This window comes from Pristiophorus japonicus, chromosome 4, assembly GCF_044704955.1.
Source record: "Pristiophorus japonicus isolate sPriJap1 chromosome 4, sPriJap1.hap1, whole genome shotgun sequence".
Lineage (NCBI taxonomy): Eukaryota > Metazoa > Chordata > Chondrichthyes > Pristiophoridae > Pristiophorus > Pristiophorus japonicus.
The window spans coordinates 255090935-255115819 of NC_091980.1; the positions used below are offsets into that span (position 1 = coordinate 255090935).

The 24885-nt window shown below is 40.8% G+C and overlaps 1 protein-coding gene across 1 annotated transcript in view; it reads right to left on the reverse strand.

Annotated features, from left to right (window-relative positions):
- Positions 1-824: 824 nt before the first annotated feature.
- Positions 825-24885, reverse strand: part of znf839 (zinc finger protein 839) — a 37333-nt gene continuing 13272 nt past the window's right edge. The window contains exons 3-8 of the mRNA XM_070879348.1: positions 20779-20910; positions 14606-14698; positions 12356-12511; positions 9402-9542; positions 5593-5731; positions 825-2435 (exon numbers count right to left, since the gene is read on the reverse strand). Coding sequence (XP_070735449.1) covers positions 1321-2435; positions 5593-5731; positions 9402-9542; positions 12356-12511; positions 14606-14698; positions 20779-20910 — 1776 coding nt within the window. The 3' untranslated portion in view covers positions 825-1320. The remainder of the gene's footprint in view (positions 2436-5592; positions 5732-9401; positions 9543-12355; positions 12512-14605; positions 14699-20778; positions 20911-24885) is intronic.

The following is a 24885-nucleotide window of genomic DNA, read 5'->3' on the forward strand; positions in this document are numbered from 1 at the left end:
GATCCTCCATTTAAACTTAATACAAGACTGCAAACCAAATGAAAGACAGCAGCCTCTTCAGCTCATGTTTTGCAGCACCCTTGTAGTTGAAAGTGGAACACATGGAAATGGAAATGATTGAAATGCAATGCAGAACTGTACTTAATGGAATTTACCATAAAGTAGCAAGCTCCATACTTTAACACGCATCTACTAACCTGAATTGAAGATACAATGAGATTTATGAAACCTATCAGAAAATTACAAAATATATAGCCCAAAAATGAGTTGATGCTACACTTTGTAAAATTTTACTCAAGGCAAAACTCAAGCATTTCAGAACTAATATTCAATACTTCATCTTCTGTAGGCTTTAAAAAAAAATGTAACTTTTGTAGCAGTTATCAAATTAATTAAATGCTGGTATTAATAGTACAGTGTTCTCTGATGCTTGAGGTTTAAGTCCAATTTCTTTGGCCATGAGTTCTTAAAATGAGTAAGTGATCAAATTGGGCAATGTTACATTTTCTACATCAGTGAAACAAATACAGAAATAACAAAACACACCCTTGTACTTCAGAACGGGTTTCTAAACTACAATTTAAACTCAATGTTTTAAACCATAAACTACCAACTTACAGACTTTTTACAAATTGAAAGGAATTAAAGATTTGTATCATTTACAACTGATATTTTGTAATCTAAACACATTAAGTACCGATTTATTTTAACATTTTCCTGTTTTGAGATGAATTATGAAGAGGTTAAATAATTAAGATTTTAGCAAAAATGTCAATTAGCAAAGCAACATCATAAGATTTATATTTATTATAAATTTTTCATGGAAGTACAATTAATCTTTTAATGGCAGTTTCAAAAATAGGCAGTAGAACATATACAAATACTATTTTGGCAAAATAGTCATCTCCAATAAGCAACAAGGAGTTGAAGGTAAAGATGCAAAAAAGAAAATTCAAATTCAGTGCAGCAACATCACATTTTCTGGTCTATTGCAGTCACATCTATGTCCCAGAGTACAAACTTAAATAAATGTACCTGGATTCATTCAGTTTATGAAATTCACTCTTTCAAATACCTTGCCAGGCATATTGCAACATTCAGGGTAAACCACTCTTGAAACCTTACACCCACCTTTGTACCAGACTTGTTAGCTTGTGGGAGGATAAAGTTTAACAAAATACATTAATAAATGTTCATTGTAACACAAGAAGAAACAGAAAAGTTTCTTTTACAAAACTGAACAGCCCTATTTTTGTATTTTAGCAGTTTACTTGTAGTTATTTTTGCTAATTTTTTGAGATGGAGGTCAGGACAGCCCAATTATTGTTCCACTTCAGTTTGTGTTTGTGAAACTAGCAGACCTTCACTTTGTCCTTCTGAATCCATTGCAAGAAGTGCTTCTACAGTTTCAAAGGGAACACCATCAGGTGTTCGTATGTGCATTGTAGTACCATCAGCATTAGTTACTATAACAATGCCTTCAGATGTCTGTGACACAACAGCCGTTCCTTCATGTGACACAATTAGTCCCTCGGAGGTTTGAATGAAGATCTGTTCGTGTCCCTGAGCCAACAATTCCTGACTTCCAACAGGTAGTTGAAATTCTAATGCTCCATCTTCTGTCATTGTGCTTTCTAGAATATCTTCTGAACCCTCCTGATTTCTCTGATCAGCATTCTGTTCAAAGTGAGCAATTATTTTAGTTTGACTGGTGACTTGCAATCCATTCATCTCTTCAGAAGATACCTGACTATCAAGATCTACTTGAGTGGAGATGTCAGTTTCAAAGGTCTGTTCAGTTTGGTGCTGCTGTAAATGATTATTTTCAGTGCTACAAACCTGTTCAATGGGCTCCACATCCCGAGACAGAGCCTTCTCAAGCTGCTGCATCTGGTCTGCTATGTCAGAATCATTGAGCTGCTCAGTCTGTTCCTGACTGCCAAGTGGATCCTGGCTGTCCATCTGATGCTGTAAATCCTGAACAGAGTTGCTTGTGTCAGAACTTTTTTGGTTGCCCTTAGCCATATCTGAAAGAAGTGAATTCTGACTGGTCATTTCATCCTCTGATTGCACTGTGGAAGTTAGCTCAGTATCATTCAGCTGCTCTGGCATATTATGACTAGACAACTGTTCTTCAACCAATTCCTCTGCTGTAATATCAGTGTCCATAGCTAAAAAATCATCTTGTCCCTGAATAGTATTATTTAGGACTTCATTGTGTGACTCCAACAGGGGGAGTTGAGTACTTGACAGGGTTACTTGAGTTACCTGATAACACAATTCCTCAGAAGTAGATTGTTCCACAGAACTGGAATTTTTCATGTTATTCCCAGAAAGTAATACTGTATGCTTATCTACTACCTGAACAGCAGCTGGTCCATACATTGTATGTGTATCACAAGCATTCAGCGCAGGGCATTCAGTTTGTTTCTGGCCTACAAAAAACACATACACATTAGTGTAAGTAAAGCAGTTAAATACAGCATACAATCTAATGTAGCCGCATGTATACAATGACACCAAGAAAGTTCCTACAACTGGAGTCACTATAGTAACACATTGAATTTTCAATCACCTTCTTTGTCACTCTCCACCCACCCAATAAAAATTCCAGTTCACCAAATTGGTATTTGTTCCTTATTACACCTGTAACAGCATTTCATTCCTGATCAGTTATCGGCTATGAAATGCAGAAGCTAGAAATTTCACAAAACTACTTTCCTTCTATGTAAAATGTCTATTGAATTATACCAGACTGGCCCAGGTCTACGAGGGAAAATGATTTCCTAGTTTGGTTTGAGAAGCAACTCCAATCAGTAACATTTTTAAAGATGTACAACATTTCTAAAAAATTAAAAGAGAGGGGACACAATACAGGAGTTCAGAACACTGTCCTTGATCATCTTCGAAAATCCAACACAGCCTAATGTGCAAGTGTAATTAGTTTGGGCTGCCTCTATCTAGCTCCTAGTAGGCACAAATTCCCAGTATGGTTGACTTTTTTTGGCATCAAATTGTCATTCCCCCTTAGAGGTGTCATAAGGATGTCACACCTGATTTAGTAATGTGCTTCTGAAGATGGGATTAAGGTATATTATTTCTGCAGAGTGTGGGTGCTTTGTCCTGCATCTAAATCAGATCTGGGAGTACTCAAAGCAAAATAGTGCAGATACTAGAAATCTGAAATTAAAACAGAAAATGCTGGAAACACTCAGCAGGTCAGGCAGCATCTATGCAGAGAAACAGAGTTAATGTTTCAGGTTGATGACCTTTCGTCGTTCTGTTCGGTTTTTATTGAAATCATCCTACAGTTGTTGACAATAATAAATTGAAAGCCAGTGAGCAACAGAAACACCAATACAGAGACATTATTACAGAAACATTAAAAGGTACAAGAAGATATAAAATGGGTGCTGATTAGAATAAAAGTTGTTAGGATAACAGAAATAAAAGACGATTGTAAAATAATTTTTTTTCTGCACTTGCATGCTGCGATCTCAGCTGTAGGGTAATGGGATGATAAGCTGTACCATTAAGAAAATGTTGTTTTCCACTACATACAGATTTATGCACGGCAACTGTTCATGGAAACCATTACAGAAAAATCAGAACCAAAACATGAAATATCTAAAAAATCTAAAAATAATTAAAATCTAAGAAATACTTGAGAACTGGAAGAAATTAATCAAAGAGCTAGAGCAGAAAAGGCTCGAGTTATGAAAGGAAATCTCTCGGGGGGGGGGGGGGGGGGGGGGGAAAGGTCAGCAGACAAACTACTGTACGACAGAAGGCCTGTCTCCTTTACTACAACAACAACAACTTGTATTTATATGGCGCTTTTAATGTAGTAAAATGTCCCAAGGTGCTTCACAGGAGCACTATCAAACAAAATTCGACACAGAGCCGCATAAGGAGGTATTAGGGCAGATGACCAAAAGCTTGGTCAAGGAGGTAGGTTTCAAGGAGCGTCTTAAAAGGAGGAGAGGTAGAGCGGCTAGAGGTTTAGGGAGGGAATTCTGGAGTTAGAGTCTAGACAGCTGAAAGTACGGCCATCCATGGTGGAGCAAATAGGGGATGTGCAAAAGGCCAGAGTTTAAGAAGGGCAGATATCTTGGAGGGCTGTAGAACTGGAGGAAGTTAGAGAAAAAAGGACGAGGCCATGGAGGGATTTATAAACAAGGATGAGAATTTTAAAAATGAGGCACTGCCAGACCAGAAGCTTGTATAGGTCAGCAAGCAGAGGTGATGGGGTGAATGGGACTTGGTACAAGTTAGGATATGGGCAGCAGAGCTTTGGATGAGCTCAAGTTTATGAAGGGTGGAAGATGGGAGGCTGGCCAGGAGAGCATTGGAATAATCAAGCCTAGAGGTAACAAATGCATGGATGAGGGTTTCAGCAGCAGATGAGCTGAGGTAGGGTCGAAATCAGGTGGCATTGCGGTGATGGCAGCAGCAGTGGTCGGAAGCTCATCTCGGGGTCAAATGGTCTGGTTCAGCCTCAGATAGTTGCCAGGGAGAGGGTTGGAGTCAGTGGCTAGGGAATGGAATTTGTGGCTGGGACCGAAGAAAATGGCTTTGGCTTTCCCAATATTTAATTGGAGGAAACTTCTGCTAATCCAGTACTGGATGTCGGTCAAGCAGTCTTGAGAATGGAGAGACCGTGGAGGGGCCCAGAGAGAGGTGGTGGTGAGGTACAGCTGGGTGTCATCAGCCTATGTGTGGAATTGAATGTTGTGTTTTTCTATGTCGCCGAGAGGCAGCATGTAGATGAGAAATAGGAACGTGCCAAAGGTAAATCCTTGGGGGACTCCAGAGGTAACCAGAGATTCTCTAGCTACGACTGGATAGATAAGAATGGAACCAGGCAAGTGCAGCACCACCCAGCTGGACATCGGAGGAGAGGCGTTGGAGATAGATGGAATAGTCAACCGTGTCAGAGGCTGCAGGCAGGTCGAGAAGGACAAGGAGGGATAGTTTACCACGGTCATAGTCAGATAGAATGTCATTTGTGACGGATAATGGCAGTTTCAGTACTGTGGCAGGGTGGAAACCTGATTGAAGGGATTCAAACATAGAGTTCCAGGAAAGATGGACACAGATTTGGGAAGCGACAGCATGTTCAAGGACTTTGGAGAGGAAAGGGAGATTGGAGATGGGCCGGTAGCTTGCAAAGACAGAGAGGTCAAGGGTTCTCTTTTTGAGGGGTGATGACCGCAGATCCGCTACCCGCTAAGTTAACCACTTTTAATTGGTCCCTTCGGTGGTCAACTGTGTGAGATTTACTGCAATTAAGTTCCACTTCTTTGTAATGTCTTATATGAAGCTCGGACAGTGTTCACAACATGGAAGTTTCAAGAAAACCAGCATGCCCTGATCCATATCTAGGCTATCGATCATAAATGGTTGGGGCTAGGTGCTAAAACTCTATTTCAGGGAACGGAGGACTGCTGCACGTGGCTTGAGTACCAAGTGCATGCATTATCAGCAGCTGGGTTTCTTATCCTGTCGTTCCCAATTAATGGTAAGCAATTACAATGTTACACCAGAATGATTGTCTAAATGTAAAATTATTGACAATATATACAATGTTACCCGCTTCAGTAGTTATGCTTTGTAACTGTACTTCTCCAGTGATCTCTATTCCATTTTGGCTAAAGTCGTTTTCAGTTCCTGCTATTGAGTCATCTAGTTTCATTCGTTTTGATGAAGGGGATAAGGTTCCAAAGTCTCTCTTTTTAAAAAAAAAGCAAACAGATCATTTTAAAAGGAAACATTAATTGTACGTTTCTCAATATATTTCTCAAGGGAGGTTCATCACGAAACAGTATTTGAAGTAACAGTAACGGACTGTTCAGGCTGCTGATTAATGTCCTAATGTTGAACAGAATAGTGACGCTGAGTATGCAAACTCACAGATTTTAGTTCTGGTACTAATTAAGAACACTACTGCTGAAGAGAGAAAAGTCAAAGGTTTCACAAGTCTAAAAGTGGCACAGAAGAGCAAATTGCCTTTTCTTTGTTCCTACTGATATTTAACAACAACATGCATTTATACAGCACCTTTAATGTAGTAAAACATCCCAAGGCACATCACAGGAGCGTTATCAAACAAAATTTGATAGTCAAGCCACATAAGGAGATATTAGGACAGATGACAAAAAGCTTGGTCAAAGAGTTAGGTTTTAAGGAATGTCTTAAAGAAGGAAAGAGAAATAGAGAGGCAGAGAGATTTATGGAGGGAACTGCAGAGCTTAAGGCAGCTGAAGGCACGGCTGCCAATGGCCAATGGTGGAGCGATTAAAATTGGGGATGCGCACGAGGCCAGAATTGGAGAAGGGCAGATATTTCGGAGGGTTGTAGAACTGGAGCAGGTTACAGAGATAGGGATGGGCGAAGCCATGGAGGGATTTGAAAACAAGGATGAGAATTTTAAAATCGAGGCATTGCTTAAACAGGAGCCAATGTAGGTCAGCGAGCAGAGGTGATAGGTGAATGGGACTTGGTGCGAGTTTGGATATGGGCAGCTTAAGTTTATGGAGGGTGGAAGATAGGAGGCCAGGAAAGCACTGGAACAGTCAAGAGGTAACAAAGGCTTAGGTGACGGTTCCGCAGCAGATGAGTTAAGGCAGGGGTGGAGTCGGTCAATGTTACGGAGGTGGCAGTAGGCAGTCTTCGTGATGGCATGGATGTGTGGTTGGAAGATCATCTCGGGGTCAAATACGACCTCAAGGTTGAAAACCGTCTGATTCAGCCTCAGACAGTTGCCAAGGAGAGGGATTTAAAGAATTAATACCAGCTATTGTGACACAACAATCATTTAACGAGTTATATCAGAAATGAACATTTTAATGCACGTTCCATAATATTGTTGACCTACTTTGAGGAAATCGGGATACTCATTCATGTGTTCAAATGAAATGCATCACAAGAAAGCATGAAAGAGAAAGAGGCTAATTAATCTATTAAACCAGTTTTTTTGCACATATACAATTTGTCCCCATCATGAAGTCGCCCAAATATATCTCGCAAGAGACACGAGTAACCACAACAGCTTGCACTTACATTGTGCTTTTACAGAGGGGAAGAGAGAAACCGATGCCAAGCCAGTAAGACAGGCAAAACTTCTATGATAAGCTTTGAAATTTCTGTCAAACACCTCCCTAAAATAATTCAGCTAATTTTGTTTTAATCATTCACAGGATGTGGGCATCACTGGCAAGGCCAGCTTTATTGCCAATCCCCAAATGCCCTCGAGTGGTGGTGAGCTGCCTTCTTAAACCACTGCAGTCCTTGTGGTACAGGTACTCCCAGTGCTGTTCAGTAGGGAGTTCCAGGATTTTGACGCAGCGTCAATGAAGGAACGGCAATATATTTCCATGTCAGGATGGTGTGTGACTTGGAGGGGAACTTGGAGGTGATGGTGCTCTCATGCGCCTGCTGTCCTTGTCCTTCGAGTGGTAGAGGTTGCGTGATTGGGAGGTGCTGACCAAGAAGCCTTAGTGAGTTTCTGCAGTGCATCTAATAACTGGTACACAATGCAGCCACTGTGCACTGCTGGTGGAGGGAGTGAATGTTTAAGGTGTTGGATGGGGTGCCAATCAAACAGGTTGCTTTGTCCCAGATGGTGTCGAGCTTCTTGAGTGTTGTTGGAGCTGCATTCATCCAGGCAAGTGGAGAGTATTCCATCACACTCCTGACTTGTGCCTTGTAGATGGTGGAAAGGCTTTGGGTATCAGGAGGTGAGTCACTCGCCACAAAATATCCAGCCTCCAACCTGCTCTTGTAGCCACAGTATGTGTGTGGCCGGTCCAGTTAAGTTTCTGGTTATTGATGGTGGGTGATTTGACAATGGTAATGCGATTGAATGTCAAGGGAAGGTGGTTGGACTCTCGCTTGTTGGAGATGGTCATTGTATGGCGCAAATGTTACTTGCCACTTTTCAGCCCAAGCCTGAAGGTCTTCTAGGTCTTGCTGCATGTGGGCACAGGCTGCTTCATTATCAGAGGGGTTTCAGATGGAACTGAACACTGTGCAATCATCAGCGAACATCCCCACTTCTGCCTTATGGTGGAGGGAAGGTCATTGATGAAGTAGCTGAAGATGGTTGGGCCTAGATACTACCCCAAGGAACTCACGCAGCGATGTCCTAAGGCGGAGATGATTGACCTCCAACAACCACAACCATATTCCATTGTGGTAGGAATGACTCCAACCAGTGGAGTGTTTCCCCCCCCGATTTCCATCAATTTCAATTTTACCTGGATGCTCCATTTAGTCAAATGCTGCCTTGATGTCAAGGGCAGTCACTCTCACCTCACTTCTGGAATTCAGCTCTTTTGTCCATGTTTGAACCAAGGCTGTATTGAGATCTGGAGCCGAGTGGTCCTGGTGAAACCCAAAAGTGAGCGTCGGTGAGCAGGTTATTGGTGAGTAAGTGCCGCTTGATAACACTGTCGACGAAATGTCTCAAGATGCTTCACAGGAGCATCATTCGACAAAATTTGACACCAAGCCACATAAGGAGCTACAAGGACAGGCGAGAGGTAGGTTTTAATGATGTCTTAAAAGGAGGGAAGAGAGATAAAGAGCCAGAGGTTTAGCGAGGGAATTCCAGTGCTTGGGGCCCAGGTAGCTGAAGGCACGAACGCCAATGCTGGGATGAAGGAAATAAGGGATGCCAGAATTAGAGAAACGCAGAGTTCTCAGATGGTGTAGGGATGGAGGAGGACACAGAGTTAGGGAGAGGCGAGGCCATGGAGGGATTTGAATATAAGGATAAGAATGTTAAGTCTGAGGTGTTGCCGAGCTGGGAGGCAACATAGGTCAGTGAGCACAGGGATGATTGGCGAATGGGACTTGGGGAGAGTTAGGCAGCAGAATTTTGGATGAGTTTGAGTTTCCAGTGGGTGGAATAGTCAAGGCTGGAGGTGACAAAGGCATGGATGAAAGTTTCACTCGCAGATGGACTAAGGCAGGGATGGATGCACACAATGTTATGGAGGTGGAAATAAGGGTTCGAAACTCAGATTGGGGTTGAACAGAACAGAGCCTGACAGTCTGGTGCATGTTGTTGTTTTAAGGTATTGCCAAAGCAAAACATACATGCGTTGAAAGATGTGATTTTAAAGAGGGTATATTCCCCTCACTAGCTCCTTTCCCCTACAGTTACTGTTTCAGTGAACCTGAATTCCTGTTTTTCAGATATTAAACCTCATTGTCTATTTAAGCAGAGGTTAATATTTAATGATGGCAAATTATTAAAAATTAGCATTGGTCTTCCGACACAGTCATCATTGTTTGATAGAGAGTTTGATACTGCAACTGCAGTGAGCAGCTACTCTAGACGACGGAAGCCAATATAGATATCACGGCATTGCATTGAATATTTAATTTTCATATACCTCCATGATATGCTTTTCTCCAGATGATGAATTTAGATGGTTTTGGTCATCCATAGTTACTAATCTGTAGGTCAGAGACATGCTTGCATCTTGCTGGTTTTCTTTGTTCATATACTCAGTTATTCCTAATGACTCAGCAACCTGAAACATTTATGGGAAAAAATGTGAGCTATAATTTCCTTCTGTTCAATTCATAAAACTGTTGCAATGCTACACACTTATTTACTCACTACTCATTAACTCTGGCAACATTTTGAAGTAAAGATGTGTTCTCATTTGCACTGAATATTGTGGCAAATAGCAGATCTTCGATAGAAAGTATTAAAAACATGTGAAATATCCATGGCTAAATTCTGCAGGCTTTGAGCAGGTATTTGACTCGATGTGGAAAGATGGTAACTGGGAGTTGCTGCAACTCTTGTGAAATAGCTACAATACCAAACTACTAAAGGAGATCAACAAGATAACCAAGACCTGTGTAAAGAATGAAGAAAGTGTCATAATGATTTAAGCAAAGAGAAGAGTCTGATAGGATTGCATATCATCCATCTTGGACTATATATTTTAACCTAGACAATGGAAGTAATCAGTGAGACCTAAATTGCAAGGATTGACTGGTATCTGTTACGAATCTGTGGTAAACAGACATCCTTGCTTACTGCCATAATGCTGAGGAAACGAAGTGGGGTTTGCAGCAGTTTTCAAAAGCAAGGATATGTGGCTAGTACAAATAAGAATTCAGAAGTATGAAACACTGAAGGAAGTTATTATGTTAGAATAGTTCCAGTGAAGGGAATTCATCCAGGTTGCTTGAGGTGAAAGTAAAGTTAAATTATTTAGAAAATTGATTGCCGAGTGAAGGGAAAAGGACAAAAACAGCGAAGACACAGGTTATTCTATATTGAAAAAAGAGGAATATTAGAGGGTATGGGGAAACAAGCAGAGGAGTGGGATTAAATAATACAACCCATGTAGAGAAAATCACCAACACAGATAACCTGTTTCTGTGCTGGAACATTCTATGATTCTACCGAGGAATATTTTTGATAGAATTATAGAAATCAAATCAGCAGGATACGAATAGGAGTTTGAACAAGGATAGTGCACAATACTTCTGGATGGTGCTGAGAGTTGGTCCCCAATGATGACACAGAAGCAAAGGCTATATTGTTTTTGGACAACATTGGTGCAGAAATCGCAGTCGGAGGCTTCCTGCATGTGGATGCCTCCAACCTGCAAAATTTCTACGAACTGACTTGGTGGTCCGGGAGGTTCGGAGACTTGCAGTCCTGGCCTCTATGTGAAGGCCTGCGTAGAGGCCCACGTATCCCACGGATGTAGGCGCTTCGCATGTGTCCCTCGGATCACATGGGTTGGCCCAACGGTATGTACCGAATCATCATAAATATAAATGGGAATGCCCCCCAAAACACACAAATACTTAAAATACATTTTAAAAAACCATCACATTTAAAATCAAAATGGAATTTAATTTAAAACAAAAATTTAATTTTTTGAAAAATAAATTTACATATTTTAAAGGATTTAAAAATAAACTTACTTTATCTTAGGTTTTTAAAATGTTTAAATTGACAAAAATTTATTTTTCTGTCCTTCAAAAGTCTTACGCTGATAAAAGCAGGCCTTACGCCTTCAGTCATAAGAATTTCAAGGGCATTTGTGGGCAGAAGTTGGTCAAATAGCAAGAGGATTCTTGAAAGATCTAAAGTTCCGGGATTAGGCGCATGCGCAGTGCATGCCTAAACCCGGAACTTGTGGGGCCCCTGCAGGCACGAGCACACCTCATACATGCCCGTAAGGGCCGCGAATTCAGGGCCATTATGTAAAGAGATATTTAGTATCAGTTGGGAGAACAGAGTGGCCAAAGTTAGAGTATCAAAAGGAGTCCTGTAACAGAACATGCTACAATAAGACTGCAACAGGTAAGGCACATGTCCCATATAAATGGTAAACCTTCGTCGAAAGAGGCAGAACTGATTCGACATGGGAAAAGACTGAATGGTAGTCTAAAACAGATGCTGGGAAATCTGTACAAAAACAACTGTTGGGGAGGATGGCAACTGGTAAACAGCTAAAGGAGCTAGCACAGTATTCTGGCATCTTTGACCAGCCTTGGTTACTTGTAGACTTGTCGATTCCAATGCTCTCCTGGCCAGCCTCCCATCTTCCACTCTCCATAAACTTGAGCTCATCCAAAACACTGCTGCCCATATCCTAAGTCCCATTCACCCATCACCCCGTTCCCGCTGACCTATCTCGACTCCCGGTCTGGCAGTGCGTCGATTTTAAAATTCTTCTCCATGGCCTCTCCCCTCGCTATCTCAGTAATCTCCTCCAGCCCTACAACCTCACTTCCTTTCCCCACCATAGGCATCTCTGCACTCCTCCAATTAATTTATGTTTGGTCCAAACTGTGGCCTTAGTGTGAGTCAAATGACCCTGAAAGACACCTAAAGGTTCCCTTGTTGGAAAAATGATTGAGGTGCTTTATTCTCATTTAACCTGTGCTTCATTTGGATACTCAAGTGCATAAAATATAACACTTAGGCTTAATGAGAATCTCAAGGTTACTGGTTATGGGTTTGAATTGCAAGAAAACAGCACATGGCAGACTTAACACAAAATGATCCAGCAGAAAATATTTTTTCTGCCTTAGAAGTTGAGATATGTATGTAAACAATGAATAAGCACTAGTATTTGGCAAAAAAGTCAAAATATTCACCACCACCAAAACAGGTGTCAGTAGCTGCCAATAAAAGACAACTCCAGCAAATTTATTTCAGAATTAATTATTCATATGCATATTTGATGGTCCTCAACTAACTTCATGCAAAAACTGGACAATGGCATGAGAGGTAGAAAAAAAATTTAAAGAACGAAATCTTTTATTTTAATGTTGTTTGGTCTATAAACAAAAATGTAAAAGTGTTTACCTGTAGACAAGAGATATGTAAGGGCTGCTGAGGATTTATCATTCGAATAGAACTACTCAAGTGCTCTTCAGCCATTTTCTTCACATGTTTATGCAGCATCTCAAACTCTTTATACACATCTGGAAATTGTGGTCTGGCAGGCCGTCCTTTTTCCACCTAGGATTTCAGCATTAAACATGAAAATCCAGCTCTTCTGGAGAGCAAAATCTATTGCTTATATGACTTCAGTGTTTAAAGATTTAAACAGTATAATTGTTATAACATGCAACACAAAAGAGTAACTATAACTATTGTACAACGTAATAGCATTTCAAAGTTATTGCTCAAGTGAGAATTCTGTTATGTGCACTAGTTTCCCAACAGGCCGAAGTTCCTGATTCATAGCAGATTTTCTTTCAAACCCACAAAGTATTTTCGTTACTAAAACAAAACCTTGGGAGATGTGTGAACAACCTTAAAGGAGCATTCCTTCATAATGGGCTCCTAGATACCAAGACCATTAATAATTTGGAAGCATATAATTCAGCTGCTGTTACTGTGGCGACCACTGAACTTGTAACTCGAAATGCAAGTTGTGCTCAAACATTCCACCTGTCAAAAGAGTTCAAATAAAAAGAAAAAATTACAAATGTAGAAAAAACAGATCAATCAGTATCTGTAAAGTGAAGAGACTAGTTAATGTTTTGGGTATAACTATTCATCAGAGAAAATAAGTTACACCTGAAACATTAATTTTCCTTTTTACAGATAACTGATCTCTTGTGCATTCTTAGCATTTCTGTTTTTGCTCCATCTACCAAAAGACTTTAAGGTGTCGGGTATATACCATTCAGAAGCCCTTTAAAATCTTTGTGAACACAAACTTGTCACAATATTAAAAGGTTTCTGCTCATAAAAAGTGTTTTGTGCTGAAGGGGTGGCAGTACGAGGCGAGAAAAAGCACTACAGAACAATCATGTAACTGCCATACATACCCACAATGTGGTTTGCAATCAGAGGGGCCATCATGATGGGAGAAATTCATCCATAAGGAAGGAGATTTAAGTAAGACAAAAATTGGCAATCAACCCAGACCATTTTGGCTGAGGCTCGGTTTGCATCCAAAACCAAGGTAAAAGGAAATAGGTTCATATTTTAACTAAAGGAAAGGTCATATACTGGAATTACAGACAGACTGCATACATTATCCCTCTGCTTTTAGCAGATTTTTTTTTTGAGGGGGAGGGGAGAGAAGCAGTTAGGAAGAAAAGTCAGAACTCCTCACCTTAATTACTAGGTCCACCATTTTGAGTACAGCACCACAGGGTGGCAGCTTTCATGAAACCATCACAGCTGACGTACTGCTAACAATTCTCACCGAGGATTCTGTTTCGGTCACCATTATTTCCAGTTTGCGATAAGGGTGGAAAGACTTGCAAAATGGTGGATTTATGAATAACTTGTGAATTGAGGGAGGTTACATGCACACATATACACATGCACACTTGGTTTTTAAATTAAAAGTAGATCTTTGTTTAGGGTCCTCCAGAGCCTGATAAGTCTGCAATATCATGCAGTATTTAATTTGTCTATTTCTAGTGGAGCCAGGAAGGAATGCATCTTTAAGCAACCATGAAAATCTTCAGACATTCAACTTTTTATAAATAATAAACCCAAGTAGGAAAAAAAAATTCTCTGAAACAGCATAATGTATCTGTTAAAGTTTCCAATGCATTGCATGTTACTGTATTTATAATGTTGGATGAATAAAATGATCAACTGCAGATTAATAACTTTCTAAATGGCTTCAGACTACTTGGCCTATTGTGAAACCATTATCATGCACTTCAACAATCTTTCACATAAATTAGCATATGAAAAGAAAATTGCTATATGTTTTGTGGACAAATTTGCTTAAGTATTATAATTCGGATTATTTTGATAGCTATAGTATTGCTATACTAAAACTTCAATAGCTTTAAGATAATTTTAAACAAAGTATAATTCAGTAATTAAAACAGCCTACATCAACTGTATTGGAAAAACAACTTGTGCAGATGTTAGAATGGCAGAAAGTCTGCAATGGTCGACAGTTCTGAGAAATTCGACAGAGGTTATTTTGGGCTTGATAACTGAAAGTATTCTGCTCATTTCATTTTTGTGGATGAATTATTAGGAACTGGACTTGAATATTCATTGATTATTTGTGTGAAATTTATTATCCTCCATTAATACTCAAACCACAGCTGCTCCAAGGATAATGTGGCTTACCTTCATCAAAAGAAATTCCCAGAGAGTGATGACTTTTGTAAGCCTGGGGAGAGCCAATTCCATCAGTTCCTCATCATCACACTGTTTTAGGAGCTAGTGAAAACATAATTTTAATTACTGTGCTGGACAGAAAACATGATATTCAGTTTCTAGCAATTAAGATACTATTAGTACATTAGGATATTCATATTTTAATTGAATTATAGTAAACCCACTTAAAGTAGTTATTGCAAGCTGAGATTTCATGCTATTGCTTTGAATATTAAAATGTTCTTGACCCAAACAATTTTGACCGTAAAAGCTGTAACAAGCTTTTGGACAAAACAGTGTTGCAATTTCAATAGGATACTTTCACAACACCAAAATGAAAATACTATTCTTTACTTAAAATAATGAAACATTAGGTGGGTTTGGGGTCAAAACAATTGGTTAACTAAGCAAGAACAAACAACGTGCATGTGTAAAGGGGATGAGGTTAATTTTGCAAGAATTGTTTTAGCACAAGATGGAATGTGATAGTGAAAAAATCCCTGGTGTCCAATATACAATCCTTTCCCAATGTCTTTCAGATGTGCCTGACAAAAAAGATTAAATTGCACTATTTGAAAAGGAGCAAGTGAGGTCTCCTGGTGCCCTGGCTAACATTAATCTCTCAACCAACACCACCAGAGACAAATTAACTGGTCATTCCTCTTATTGCTATTTGTGGGACCTTGTTATGTGTAAATTGGCTGCTGCATTTGCCTACAAAATAAGAGTGAGCATACTTCAAAAAATAATGAATTCGCTATAAAATACTTTGGGATGTCCTGAGCATGTGAAAAGCACTATAAAATACAAGTTCTTTCTTTCTTCCTACAATGTGTACAGGACTCGGTTCTCATGCAGTATGCAAGAAGCCCAAGAGAGGATTTGCTATTGGATCTAGTAATGCAGAATGAACCAGATCAGCTAAAAAGAAGTAAAAGTAAGGGAATAGTGACCATAATATAATACACTAAGATAATAATTGAGAACATAAGCATGACAAAGACCAGGTTAATAGATTGGAGAAAAGCTGATTGAGGGGCTGAGAATAGAACTTGAGAAAATAAAATTGACAATATTGGCAAACAATGATGTAGAACAGCAGTGGGAAACATTTAAAAAAGGTGTTCAAGAGTCTAGAAAAAAATATATTCCACTAAAAAACAAGAATAAACACTAATGAGACACCATGGATGAAAAGACACGTTGGGGGGGGTGGGGGGAGAAAGAGGAATAAGGGTAAGGAATGAGACGCACATCAAGTACTTGGACAGCACAGAAGAGCAAAACGAGGGAGAATACAAAGAGATCAGGACAGAAGTCAAAAAGGAACAATGAAATAAATTTATCAAGGAACATAAAATAAAATAGCAAAATATTCTACAGGCACAGAAATTTTTTAAAAAAGTTAAGTTAAGTCGGGATGGAAATAGGGCCACTAAGGGATGAACAGGATAGAATCACAGGCAGCAATAGCGAAATGGCAGAAATATTAAATAATTATTTGGCTTCAGTATTTACCAGAGATGGATCAGGTGCACAGGACATCGGGAGATGAAATTAGAAATGATATAACCGCATTTAAAATAAAACAAGGAGAAATATTAAATAAACTAATCAAGCGCAAAGAGGATAAAATCCCTGGTCCGGACGGATTGCGTCCGCGCATTTTAAAAGAATCTAGGGAAGAGATAGCAGAGGCACTATTAAACCTATTTAGTAACTAGTTAGAAAAAGGTGCAGATAGTCAATGTTCTACCTATATTTAAGAAGGAAAATAGAACATGTCCAGGGAATTCTAGACCAGTCAGCTGAATGTCGGTGGTAGGAAAAATAATGGAATCCTTACTAAAGAATAAAATAGAAAAACATCTAGAAACCAAAAATATAATAATGAGTAGTCAGCATGGATTTCAAAAGGGAAAGTCTTGCTTGACCAACCTCATTGAATTCTTTGAAGAGGTAACAGACAGTAGACAAGGGTAATTCAGATGATGTAATAAAGCTAGATTTCCAAAGACCTTTGATATGGTACCACATAATAGACTACTGAATAAGGTGAGAGCATGTGGAGTCAGGGAACAAGCAGCAGAATGGATAGCGAGCTGGTTGCAAGACAGAAAGCAGAGTGTAGGGGTTAAGGGTAGCTATTCAGAGTGGCAGAAAGTAAAAAGTGGGGTCCCAAAAGGACCACTGTTGTTCACAATTTATATTAATGATCTAAACCTTGGAATCAATTTTTTTTTTCTAAATTTACAGATGACATCAAATTGGACATGGGCGGGGGAGGTGGGGTGTAGTCAATACTGAGGCGGACTGCAACAAATGACAAGACGACATTAATAAACTGGGCATATAATTGGCAAATGTATTTCAACATAGATAAGAGTGTGTTAAAATAGAGGTCAAACATTGCTTGGGAAATAAGAATTTAAATGGGAGAGGAGCAAAGGGAGCTGGGAGTACAAATACACTAATCACTAAAAGTAGCAATAAATGTTAATAAGGCCATAAAAAAGCAAACCAAGGGTTTATTTCTAGAGGGATAGAATTGACAAGTGGAGAAGTTATGCTAAACCTGTATCGAACCTTGGTTAAACCACACTTGGGAGTCCTGCGTACAGTTCTGCTCGCAATATTATAAAAAAAGGATAGAGGCATTGAGGCACCGCAAAAAAGATTTACAAGGATGATACCAGAACTGTGCGGGTAGACCCATCAGAAAAGGATGAACAGGCTGGGTCTCTTTTCTCTAATACAGGTTGTTAAAATTATGAAATATATTGATAGAGTAGACGCAGAGGGGCCGAAACTGCCCCCCTCTATAAGCTCCATTACCACCTCTTAAAAGGCGGGACTGGAGCGGAGAGGCCTTACCGACTAGGGTCAGATGGATGGGCCGGCCCGTTCAAAATTGCCCCCCGGGCTGGAAGTGGCAGGAACGGGTTACCGCACCTTTCCCGCCTTACAACTCCCACGGGAAATTGCCCCGTGTGGAATTGACCCACAGGAGCAGCACCACTGCCGGTTGGTGCCACTGACAGCTTTCCCCAGCTGTCAGTGACTCCATTTTATTTTTTGTCGGCCAAGGCAACAGTTGAAATTTAAATGCCCCAAGTTCATATATCAAGGCAATTACCATCCTACAGTAACCAATATGTAACAAACTGATGTGCCATGCCGCACCACGCTCTCAATCCCCCGCGAAGTCAAAATGGTTTCAGCCTTACTTTTATTCTATGTTTAAAAACCAGATGAGCTGTTGAAATATTTCCGGGTGTCAGGGGAGAAAAACTTAAGAAATAATCTGTCAATCATGAATATTAGAAATTTTGCATCTAGCACATACTCATAGTAAATGTCACAATTACGTCCTGTAACACTATCACACTTTGTCGATGAAACTCCCAACAATCCTTACATTATAGCAAAAATGGCGAGTGGTCTCAACATTCCAACAGTATTACACCTACAGGTAGCATGGTAAATATTATGTGACAGGCACCCAAGGGAAGGATTGGAATCCCAACCAAACCAGAAAAAAATTGGAAAGATTCATTAAAAAACTGAGGGACATTGTAAAAAAAAAACTAACATTTTAAGGTTGAAACAGATTGTTAAAGTCAATAATAGGAGCAAGAAGAAAGAAGCACATGGTTAAAAATGGCCTCAAAAGAATTTGATGGTGTTGCCGTATCTTGTCAAGGGAACTAAGCAATACTTCCCAAAGAATATAAAGTTCTCGGATATCCACATCATCCACTGGCAAACTTATATTTAACAAAAAAGAGTGAAAGCAAATGCTCATGGACTTGTAATCTACATCATCGAACATGAAAGAAAGCAGGGCAGCAGAGTAGGCCATCGGCAAAGAGGAATGAAGCTCATTCGCTGCTAAAACCCTCATCCATGCCTTTATTACCTCTGGATTTGAATATTCCAATGTTCTACTAGCCAGCCTCCCATCTTCCACCCTACATAAATTTGAGCACATCCAAAATTCTGCTGCCCATATCCTAATTCGCACCAAATCCCATTCACCCGCCACCCCTGTGCTCATTGACCTATATTGGCTCCCAGTCCTGCAACGCCTCATTTTTAAAAATTCTCTTCCTGGTTTTCAAATCCCACCATGGCCTCGCCCCTCCCCATCTCTGTAAGCTCTTCCAGCCCCACTACCCTCAGATCTCTGTGCTCCTCCAATTCCGGCCTCTTGTGCATCCCCAATTTTAATCGCTCCACTATTGGCAGCTGTGCTTTTAGGTGGCTATGCCCTAAGCTCTGGAACGCCTTCCCTAAACCGTTCAACCTCTCTCCTGCTTTAAGATGCTCCGTAAAACCTATTTCGTCTGTCCAAATCTCTCATGTGACTCGGTGTCAAATGTTGTTTGACAACATTCCTGTGAAGCACCTTGCATCATTTTACTATGTTAAAGATGCTATATAAATGCAAGCTGGTTCTATTGTTATTGAAGCTTTCATGCCCGCTGAAATAGGAAGTGCTGCAAACCAATCACCAGCACCCCACACCAAAATTAAAACTGATGTCTCCCATGACTCCGTTCCCCCATTGGTCAGCAGGGTACGCCCACTAAAAGTAAATTCGACAATAAATATGTCCCCATTCTCTCAAGAGCCTAAAATTAGCAACCGATAGATCCTCAATCACCTCCCCATGTGACTAATATCAGCGGCTGCCATGTCCCTTTCTCCCTCCCAACTCAGGCATAAATAAAACCCCATGCCAATGCAGGAATTGAACTCTGACCACCCCTTGGCAGAGACATAAATCGTAGGCAAACCCCCCCCCCCAAAAAAAAGTTCATGCACACATATGATCCTGCCTGACAAAACAGGAATTGGACGCTGCATCCCCTGGCCAGCTGAAGCAAATTTCAAACTCGCATGCCCCACTCCTGCTGAAGTATACTCCTTGTCTCTTCATCTTTTCTCTCCCCATCCCTTTCTTCTTCTCTGTTCGACCACTCCCTCATCTACCGAGACACAAAGCAGCCCATCACCTACCCCACCACTCAGTCAAGTTCAAGCTCAGACCACCCCACCCCAATCCTGCTCAGGCTTTCCCCACCTTCCCTTGGCTCCTCTCTTCCGCCTCACCACCACCATTGCTCTCTCCACTATTCCACCACCCCACATCACCACCCTTCCTCTCCCCCAGCTCACACCTATCTGCCCTCCTCTCTTCCTCCTTCTTCCCTCCCCTCCTCTTATCCTTTCCACCCTTCTCATTCCCCTCCTCCACATTCCTCCCTCCAGCTGCGGTGGCGACAAGAAATAAGCTAGTGGAATGTGAGGCAGTGGAGGAGTATCTCCAGCGAATTAAAAAAACAAAAAAACAAGGTGATGTCACAGGACAGCAGGTAGGTAATTGATTTTTTTTGTGTTAGCTAGGACAGTGGTTTAAACTAGGAACAGGAAACTATAAACATACTTTATTAAACTGAAAACAAAACTACATAAACTAATTAATATAACTAGAAATAAATCACTGAATAAAGATTTTAACTAAGATATGGCAGGGTAGGTTATGTGTCTGGATTGCAGTATGTGGGTGTTTGTGAACAATTAAACTCCCGAGCGAACATGTCTGCAGTAAATGTCTCCATCTCGAATCACTCCTGCACAGAGCCATTGAGCTGGAATGCGAGTTGGAAACACTGACACATAAGGGAGGGCAAGAGTATCTGGACTGTTCGCTCCAAACTTGGGTCACACCTAGTAGAGAGGTGCAGGTTGAGAACGGAGTTGGTGTGACCGATAGTGTGCAGAGTAAAAGGAATCCCGGTAAGAAAGGGAACGAGTATCCAAACTGATTCTATTCAACAGATACAATGTATCTGCTGAGGATAAGGATAAAGAAGGACAGCCAGAATGCGGATCATAGCATTTTGGAGCAGGAGGCTGTCCTAAGGGGGAGGAGGAGAGGAAGCATAATGTGGTAGTTGTAGGGGATTCTATAATAAAAAAGGGACAGATAGCATTTTAAGAAAAGCTATGCATCATATTGAAGACTCATGAAATACTTAGAATATTTTGAAAAGATGGGTTAAGTAAATTTTAGGTCCAATCTAGATTTAAAATCAGTATCTAAATTTAACCAAGCTACATTTGCCAAAACCTTATACCTCTTTTAGTCTTGCTTTCCTCTTCATGACTTGGTCTTGATGATAAGTATTATTGTGGTGTTTCGGAGGGCGCCCGCGCCGTACAGTTCGCCGGCGTCCATGGAAATGTCGTGCTAACGTAACTTTTTCAGTCTATAAGAAAAATAAAACTTGCATGTTTAACATCTATTTACCTAAAATCAAGTGATTTCCAATATAGGCATGGCTAACACACAATACTAAATAAAGTATAGCATTGCTTTAGGGTACAAAAGGCAAAGAGATAAAGCATAGAGAATGAAATGGTTTGCCAATAAATAGAAACATAGAAATTTACAGCGCAGAAGGAGGCCATTTCGGTCCATCATGTCCACGCTAGCCGACAAAGAGCCGCACAGCCCTTGGTCAGCAACTGAAGGCTACATATAAACCTACGAACAATGAACAATGGCAGGAGGGCAAAAAGCATCTGGCCCAACCAGTCTGCCTCACACAACTGTGACACCCCTTATACTGAAACCTTCTACACTCCACCTCAACCGGAGCCATGTGATCTCATGGGAGAGGCAAAAACCTGAAAAACCCAGGCCAATTCAGGAAGAAAAAAAATCTGGGAAAATTACTCTCCAGCCCATCTAGACGATCAAAACTAATCCAGGAGATCAACCTGGCTGTGTCCGATTCCCTGCAGTACTTATCATATCTGCGCCGGCCAACAAAAGGTTATCTAGTCTAATCCCAATTACCTGCTCTAGGTCCGTAACCCTGCAGGTTACAGCACTTTAAGTGCCCAGCCAACCATCTCTTAAAAGTGGTGAGGGTTTCTGCATCCACCACTCTTCCAGGCAGCGAGTTCCAGATCCCCACAACCCTCTGTGTAAAGAAACACCACCCCCCCCCCCCTCAAATCCCCTCAACCTTCCATCAACCCCCACCTTGTTATAATTGGGTCAGTAAATAAAAAAATTGAATATATTTATAAAAGTCAATCAGTCCAAAGATAAAAGCAAAATACATGTAAATCAATGCAGGATGCAGAACACTCCTCCTCCAAGAGTGCCAAATACAGAATATATTCTACATTGGATTAACCTACGCAACACATACCCATGAGATTTGCACGACATTCAATCCTTCTCACAAAACAGTGGAATTCCATATTCAACAACTCATCAAGCAATCTTTGAATTAAATCTAACAGTAAATTAAACTCAAAAATATTGGGGGGCAATGAAGAACATTATAGCCAAATCACAATAAATCATACTGGAAAATACAACAAAAGTTGACAATGTATTTCGGCCTCGTAACAGTAGCAACTTAATATACATGCACGAGTATAACTTTTCTTTCGCGCTTCCTTTTTAAAGAAAATAACTTTTGAATTGACAAAGAAAAGCAAGTTAATAACAAGTAGTGTAAACCCAGGTAAAAGGAGAGATTAAATGTTGATTATTTGTAAACCAATCACAATGTCAGTTTTGTTTTGCATTGAAAACTACTTAGTCAGGTTTTTATATCAATAAATAGAGGTCAGCTGTAGCTCAGTTGGTAGCACCCTCACCTCTGAATCAGGTGGTCAAGCTTCGTCCAGGGAATGCAGCACAGACATCTCGGTTGACACGCCAGTGCAATGCCGAGTGCTGCATGGTCAGAGGTGCCGCATTTCAGAGGAGACGTTAAATCAAGGCAGATGCAAAAGATCTTATGGCACTATTTCGAAGAGCAGGGGAATTATCCCCGGTGTCCTGGCCAATATTTAGCCCTCAATCAACATCACAAACAGATTAGCTGGTCATCATCACACTGCTGTTTGTGGGAGCTTGCTGTGCTGCTGCATTTCCTACATTATAACAGGGCCTACACTTCAAAAGGTATTCATCGGCTGTAAAGCACTTTGGGACATCTGGTGGTCATGAAAGATGTTATATAAATTAGTCTTTTGTTGCGTCATCCAACAACTTATATTTATGTAGCACCTTTAATGCAGAAAAAAATGTCGCAAGGAGAAAAATGAGGGAGAGGTGGATTTTAAAGGAGGGTTTTAAAGGAGAAGGGAGGGAATTACAGAGAATAGGGCCGAGGTGGCTAAAAGCATGGGTACCAGTGGTAGTGAAAGCTTTGGGGGGGGGGGGGGGAGAAGGGGGGGCAGAAAAGAGGTGAAGGTGGCAGGGGAATGGAGAAGAAGCCAGAGTCAAAGGAACATAGTTTAGCGAGCCAAGCCTATTAAGGGATTTAAAAACAAGGACGAGAGTTTTAGTACATAATAGGAGCAGGAGTAGGCCATTTGGCCCCTCTAGCTTGCTCTGCCATTCAATAAGATCATGGCTGATCTGATCATGGACTCGGCTCCACTTCCCTGCCCGCTCCCCAAAACCCTTATCACTCAAAAATCTGTCTACCTCCACCTTAAATATATTCAATGACCCAGCCTCCACAGCTCTCTGGGGCAGAGAATTTCATAGATTTACAACCCTCCGAGAGAAGAAATTTCTCATCTCAGTTTTAAATGGGCAGCATCTCATTCGATGTCTGCTAGTTTTAGTTTCACGTGAGTGGAAATAACCTCTCTGCATCCACCTTTTCGAGCCCCTTCATTATCTTATTAAGTTCCAATAAGATCACCTCATTCTTCTGAACTCCAATGTGTATAGACCCAACCTATCCTCATAAGTCAACCCCCTCATCTCCAGAATCAACCGAATGAACTTCTAACAGCCTCCAATGCAAGAATATCCATCCTTAAATACGGAGACCAAAACTGTACATAGTACTCGAGGTGTGGCCTCACCAATATCCTGTACTGTTACAGCAGGACTTCTCTGCTTTTATACTCTATCCCCCTTGCAATAAAGACCAACATTCCATTTGTCTTCCTGATTACTTGCTGTACCTGCAGACTAACTTTTTGTGTTTCATGCGCAAGGACTCCCAGGTCCCTCTGTACTGCAGCACTTGGCAATTCTTCTCCATTTAAAATTACAATTTGCTTTTCTATTATTTCTGCCAAAGTGGATAACCTTACATTTTCCCACATTATACACCATCTGCCAAATTTTTGCCCACTCACTTAGCCTGTCGATATCCCTTTGCAGATTGTGTGTCCTCCTCACAATTTGCTTTCCCACCCGTCTTTGTATCATCAGCAAGCTTGGCTACATTACATTCAGTCCCTTCATTCAAGTCATTAATATAGATTGTAAATAATTGACAGAGAAACATAGAAAATAGATGCAGGATTAGGCCATTCAGCCCTTCGAGCCTGCACCGCCATTCAATGAGTTCATGGTTGAACATGCAACTTCAGTACCCCATTCCTGCTTTCACGCCATACCCCTTGATCGCCCTAGTAGTAAGGACTACATCTAACTCCTTTTCGAATATATTTAGTGAATTGGCCTCGACAATTTTCTGTGGTAGAGAATTCCACAGGTTCACCAATCCCTGGGTGAAGAAGTTTCTCCTCATCTCAGTCTTAAATGGCTTACCCCTTATCCTTAGACTGTGACCCCTTGTTCTGGACTTCCCCAACATTGGGAACATTCTTCCTGCATCTAACCTGTCTAAACCTGTCAGAATTTTAAACGTTTCTATGAGATCCCCTCATTCTTCTGAACTCCAGTGAATACAAGCCCAGTTGATCCAGTCTTTCTTGATAGGTCAGTCCCGCCATCCCGGGAATCAGTCTGGTGAACTTTCGCTGCACTCCCTCAATAGCAAGAGTGTCCTTCCTCAAATTAGGAGACCAAAACTGTACACAATACTCCAGGTGTGGCCTCACCAAGGCCCTGTACAACTGTAGTAACACATCCCTGCCCCTGTACTCAAATCCCCTCGCTATGAAGGACAACATGCCATTTGCCTTCTTAACCGCCTGCTGTACCTGCATGCCAACCTTCAATGACTGATGTACCATGACACCCAGGTCTCGTTGCACCTCCCCTTTTCCTAATCTGTCTTCATTCAGATAATAGTCTGTCTCTCTGTTTTTACAACCAAAGTGGATAACCTCACATTTATCCACATTATACTTCATCTGCCATGCATTTGCCCACTCACCTAACCTATCCAAGTCACTCTGCAGCCTCATAGCATCCTCCTCGCAGCTCACACTGCCACCCAACTCAT